The sequence below is a fragment of the Myripristis murdjan genome, chromosome 8 (genome assembly GCF_902150065.1).
Source record: "Myripristis murdjan chromosome 8, fMyrMur1.1, whole genome shotgun sequence".
Taxonomy (NCBI): Eukaryota; Metazoa; Chordata; class Actinopteri; order Holocentriformes; family Holocentridae; genus Myripristis; species Myripristis murdjan.
In genome coordinates, this window is record NC_043987.1 from 21,182,651 (window position 1) to 21,188,998 (window position 6,348).

Here is a 6,348-nt window from a genome sequence, read left to right on the forward strand (position 1 = left end):
GGAATCGAGTCAAAAAGCAGAGGAGGCCTGTCAAAATTCACAGCAGCAACCATGTGCCAGCCTTGTCTCTCATTCAGGAGTGGTGGCATCGCAGCTTCCTCTCAGCTGTGCTTGGTGTGCAGCATCTCAGTGAGGAGGGAGTTGCAGGGCAGGTCTCCCAGAAGGTGCCGCTGGTACAGATAATCCTCCACCTGCAAGCTGATGCTGCGCACCTCAGGCAGTCGGAGCAGCAGCTGGCCGAACTTGTCTGAGTGTCCTGGATGAGTCTGCTGGGTGCGCTCCATCAGGGCCCTGTTTACCCTCTCCTGGGTCTGCTCCACCTGCCTGCGGCTCTGCACTGACTTCACATCTGGAGTGGAGATAATATGCAAACACATAAAATGACACAAGCTGCATGCACAATAATGACATAACCATAACCAGGGCCGCTGACTGGGGAGGGGGGGGAAACCAGGTTAGTTGTCCCGGATAGTGATCTTGTCCTGGGCACGAGCAAGACAAGACACATGACAGCCATGACAATAACAAACACACGACTTTATCAAAAAGCTGTAACAATTATAACCACTGATTTGTTGCATTCTGTGAAAAGCCTTATCACCAGATTTTCAACAGGAAAACCTCTCACCAGGGTTAAACAGGACCAAATATTTGAGACAGACAAACTCATGTCTGTCTAGCTGGAGTGCCCTCAGTTTGGTGACCAGGTCCTGAGTCCGTGACACCAGGCTGCTCAGTGTCACTCCTGCCTGTGAAAGGATGGTTGACACCTCAATCTGCACCAGAATGACAGAGAGGCATTGGTCAGAGCTAGCATCACCAGTTACAGTCTACAATATTTATGCAACACAGTAGAGGTAAAATGTGTTGTGTTCAATCACAGCACACTTACCTGATGATAAAAATGTACCACAAATATGTTCTAACCATTCTGTATTTTTCCTTACTTGCTGTCCAGTGACCAGATATATGCAGCCCTCTTTGCTGTAAGACACCTGCCTACAAAGGTGGTCCAGGACCAGAAGCTCGCTCCAGCAGCTCTGCAGAAGCACCATCTGGTCCTCCACCTGTGGGAAGTACAAGTTACATACTACTAGCTACATACATACTATAGCCACTCATGCAGTGCTGAATTCCAGTTCATGGCCATGTATATTCATAACAGTGTTCATTAAGGTTTCATTTCCTTGAAAAGACTTACACCCATGTACCTGACATAAGCATGACACTACTCACATTATTACATACTGTTGCTTTAGATCATAAAAATTTAAAGAATTACCTTCCACTACACGTCTAACATAACGGCTGAGCTTCTACACATGCATACATTTAGGTGGTGACTAGTTTCCAAATTGTCATTACCTTGAGCTCTTTGAAGAGCGCACTGTTCCTGGCCCACTCCACAAGCCCAAACAGAGTCTGGTCAGCCATTTTGCACATGATGCTGAAGGTGTTGAGCCGGTCATGTTTGCCTCGGCTAGCCTGCTCTCTCTGCAGGCTGGCCAGGACCTTGGCACAGAGCTGGCTCTCATCCTGCTCGGCCTCCACAAGCTGGTCTAGAAAGTTGGGTGTAGAAGTCACCAATGCGCTGGGGCCTGGGGTTGGGGTTGAAGCTGGGGTCAGAGAAGTGGTTGAGCTTGGTGTTGAGCAGGGCGTTGTTGTTTCTGGCGTGCTTAGTGGTGTAAATAAATTGTTAGGTGGTGAATGGAACGGATGGTTTTCAGGAGCTGGGCTGCAGCTGAAGGGCACTTCTCTTTTCTCCTGAGGGTATCCAGGAAATGTGCGGTACAGTCCAGCATAAGGCAGAGATGGAGGAGTGAGCCCCCTGTCTGTGTTCATAGTGCAGTCCAGAGGCATGGGGGCACCCAACTGGCCCATGCCAGAGGGATAAACTTGGCACTGATGAAAAGGGTCAGAAGACAATGGGACATTTGTGTGACCGGTCATGAGGTGGAGGTCACTTGGAGCTGTGGGCTGGAGTGCTTGTGTTGTTTCCATCTTTATCCTACAGGGAGTGGTGGTTGTCTGGTGGTAAACCTTTTGCTCTTTCATCTGCCTGTCCCGACGGTAGAGAGGTCCAAACTTGTTCCTGCCACCTCTCATACGGTCTGCTCTTACCGCTGGTGACAGATCCAAGACAGATTGTTAGTACACCACACAGTCAAAAATGAAACTGCAACATTATTAATCAAAAAATTTCAAAAATGTCAGGGTTTGGGCAACCGGTTGCCAGATGATTTAGTTTAGAATTTGTTCACTGCAAAGGAACAAGATTGATGATGTGTCTACTGTGCTTCAGAGGTCAGATTAAGTCCACAATACAAAGTTTAATCTGGGTCATTACAGCCAGTACTAGCGATGGTTTATGACTTCTCAGATAAGTCATATGTGCCAAAAAAAAAAAAAAAAAAAAGAAATGTCAGCGCAACATAGGGTATGTTGCAATATAGCCAAGGCAGTTTGGCTGCCGTGTGGTAGTGTAGTGGTAAGCTTTAAGTTAGCGATACCTTGTCTGGCCTTTGTTTGCTTTAAATCATTTAGCATAGCTCAATGAAGCTCACCTTGACTGCTTCCTATAAATTATCCTCAACCAAGATAGAGATCTGTTTGTCCTCCAAGATAATGTGTGTGTGTGTGTGTGTGTGTGTGTGTGTGTGTGTGTGTGTGTGTGTGTGTGTGTGTGTGTGTGTGTGTGTTTGTGGATGCACGCATTTGATGTACCTTCTCTTTTCATGCCCACTGCCAAGCACTTTTGGAAACGGCAGTAAGGACAGCGTTTCCTCTGCAAAGGGTTCATGGGGCAGCTCTGCATTTCTACACAGGTGTAATGCTTGTTATTTTGCACTGAGCGTTTAAAGAAACCCTACAGAGAGAGAGAGAATTTGTTGTTCTTATTCATTGCAAATTCAGTCCCACCTGACAGAGTCAAATTTGCCTCACCACCTTCTAATATGTGCCATCTGGTGAACACTCAAAGCACCTCCCAGTACCATGTAAGCATACATATCTAGCTTGGACAGCCCCAGCAGAAATCAATCAAAGTTAGAGCCACATTCTACCCACTGAGCTATAGCTGGCATGTGTGTGCTCGACAGAGTTTACCTTGCAGCTCTCACAGGTAAGCAGTCCATAGTGATATCCAGACACTCTGTCCCCACAGACAGGACAGCTCTCCTCTGGCTCAGGTCTACCCTCTGGCTCTGTCTTCAGCTCCTGAGCTGGGGAACATTACCACAATGGGGCTAATGTTAAACATGCAGTATAACATAAGAAATGTTACTTTTTATTTATTTATTTATCCGTTATTTTACCAGGAAGATCCCATTTAGACACAATGTCTCTTCTTCCAGGGAGTCCTGGTCAAAATGGCAGCATAAAAAAGTTTCAAACACAGAAGGACACCAATAACACATAGACACACAGAGGGGTATGATTACACAAAGACAAAGGCTGACAAGACAATACAGGCTAATCCAGGGCTAAGATCACCAGCACTTACAGTAACACTTCACAATAACAGTACAACAATTAACGTTAGTTTATGTTAGTTAATGCCGTAATGGTTAATTAACTGTTAGTTTATGATTATTATGGCATTTACTGTTTATAATATTAATTTATTAATTAATATTAATTATTTAATGTTAATAATATCTACAATAACCCTTAAATAACATATAAATTAATACCTCAGCATGAACAGCATTAGTACATGATTGTTAGACGCATTAGTTAACGATTAGTTAACTGTTACTTAATGTTTATTACCTGTCACGTAATGTTTATTACGGCATTAACTAACATTAATTGTTGTACTGTTATTGTAAAGTGTTACCAATGTTGCTCTCGCTTTCACCAAATCACTTACTGAAGATGGTCCACATGGGAAAAGGTAATGTAACACACTACTAGGGTAGGTTAAACTAATGCAATTCTTTAGTATACCTGATCTTGTTGTGAAGTGAAAGTACAGCCACTATTATGATTAAAAGTAACACCATGTGTCCAGTGATGGTCATGTGATTAAGTACCCATTTCCATGAACCACATATGTGCCCCTATTGGCCAAGGATGATGTAAAGCAAGGATTTTCTAACTCTAACTCCTCTCTTCGGTTTCTCGCACTCCAAATAAAATGTAAGAATTTCAAATGCATCCGGACTGGCCACTTTATTGTATTTGTTTTATTCGGAATAATTACAGGATAACTGTATTCTGTAAGGCGACCTCATATTCATAATACTATACCATTACACAAGATGGCACCAGTTTGGGAATCAAATATAAGTTCAGTGAAAATAGGTCAGGACATAATGGTCAGATGGGTGCTACAGTACAGTGATATGATAACTAACTGTAACAGTGACATGCATTTTAAGACCAAGTGGTTAGAGAGAATGAAGCGCTGCGCTGTCATTAAATGGGTCATGTGAGGTTTATTGCTTAACTGATGAGAATAGCAAGCAGTGCAGTACCATCCCTCTGCCGCCTACAGTATCTTATCACTCAGCTTGATTTGCTTAACTCCAGTCTCAGATACGATCATTACATAATTCTCCATGATTTTCATGATTTACATGATCTCCATGATCTCCATGACGGTGCCAGTCTCAAAAAATGGAGAATCATAGGACATTGAAGTATGGCTTTTACAGCTTGATTTTCATAGCTGTGCAGATTGATATGGTTCACATTAGTGTTATTGGCAGAATATACAATACACAAAGAACATGAAGACACTATGAGTAGATGTTATTTAGATTTCATCTGACAATACCTGTCCTATTTCCTGACATTTTAAAATATTCACACCCTCTTGCAAGCTATAATTTCTGACACAGTCACCTTCTCAGTGAGGCACCACTAACCCACAGCGCACCCGAGCCCATTACTTACATGTTGATGATCCCTCTACAGTCACTATGTCCTGGGAGTAGTTATCATGGTGGTGGGCCTGAGGCTGATGCTGCTCAGGGTGATAACCAGTTAGGTCCATTCTGGCTGGTGGGACATGGGGACCAGAGTCAGTCCAGGTTGATCCTCATAGTTGCAGGGAGCAGGAGCCCAGACAGAGACAGAGGAGAGAGACAGAGAAAGGCAGGCAGGCAGCCCTGTCAGACTGATGCTTGTTTGAGGCCCACAAGTGAACTTTGATCCATGGTGAGTGTCATAAAACCTCTCCTGACTGGCACTCCTACCCAGCCAGCCAGCCAACCAGCCAACCAGTCCATCCTGAGACAGTCAAATAATCACCTGCTGGAATGCTGAGAGAGACAGGCTGTGAAATCACTAAAGCAACAACCAGCCATCGCAGAGCACCGCTGATAAGATAAGAGTCCACCGAGGAGTGCAGTCCATCACTATCCCAACAGCAGCCACTCAGATTGAACACATTAACTCCTGGATTATAATTACAGTAACCCCAGTGCTATTACTGTGACATTGTTTTGTTTTTGTTTACCACCACAATTTATGCATCTCAAAAGGTTAGAAAGGCCAAGAAACTAAGCATTGCTGCATTAGTTGTTCAAACATTTAGGATGCAGCTAAGGAAATGGCCATGAGAATCGGAAGGCATGGTTTTATTCAAGATAATAACTGCAGCCTTATCAGAAACCAGTGATTTTACAGCAACCCCACATTAACAGCCGGTGCTCTTATGTGACAGGTGATAAGGACATGCCAGCCAACTTGGGCTATATGGCATGGTGACGTCAAAGAGATAGGACAGTTCAAGGGTGGTTGGTTATTACTCTTGTTCATTAGCCTGTCGATTATGACATTTAACAATGAAGTAATCTGTGTCCTTTTTTTACAGTCCTGTTTTTTTTTGTTCCAACATTGAATACAAAGGCAGAGTCCTATGTCTTTTCTATCACTCTCAGAGAGCACCAAAAAAAAAAAAAAAAAAAAAAAAAACTAAAAATAAACTGAAAGAATTCAGCATCACTTCAGCAATTTGGTCTCTACAAATACACTATATGGACAAGAGTATTGGGACACACATCTTAATCATTCAACTCAGGTGTTTCATTTAGTCCCACTGTCACAGGTGTATAAAATCAAGGACCTAGACATGTGGTCTGCCTTTACAAATGTTTGTGAAAGAGTGGCTCAATCTAGAGAGCTCACCGAATTCCAGCGTGGTATGGTAATAGTAATGTAGTAGGATGCCACTGCTGCAAGCAGTCAGTTTGTGAAATTTCGTCCCTCCCAGATATTCCACCATCAGCTGTAAGTGGTATTGTTGCAAAGTGGAAGTGTTTAGGAACCACAGCAACTCAGCCACCAAGTGGCAGACCATGTAAAGTTACAGAGTGGGGTCGCTGAGTGCTGAGGCGCATA

General features: G+C 43.5%; 1 protein-coding gene across 1 annotated transcript; it reads right to left on the minus strand.

Annotated features, from left to right (window-relative positions):
- Positions 1-101: 101 nt before the first annotated feature.
- nr5a5 (nuclear receptor subfamily 5, group A, member 5) lies at positions 102-4,999 on the minus strand. Its single transcript, XM_030057439.1, has 7 exons — positions 4,900-4,999; positions 3,106-3,221; positions 2,725-2,866; positions 1,366-2,123; positions 948-1,067; positions 629-776; positions 102-349 (listed from the first exon to the last, which is right to left on the minus strand). The coding sequence occupies exons 1-7, from the start codon at positions 4,997-4,999 to the stop codon at positions 102-104; spliced, it is 1,632 nt and encodes a 543-aa protein (XP_029913299.1).
- Positions 5,000-6,348: the final 1,349 nt, after the last annotated feature.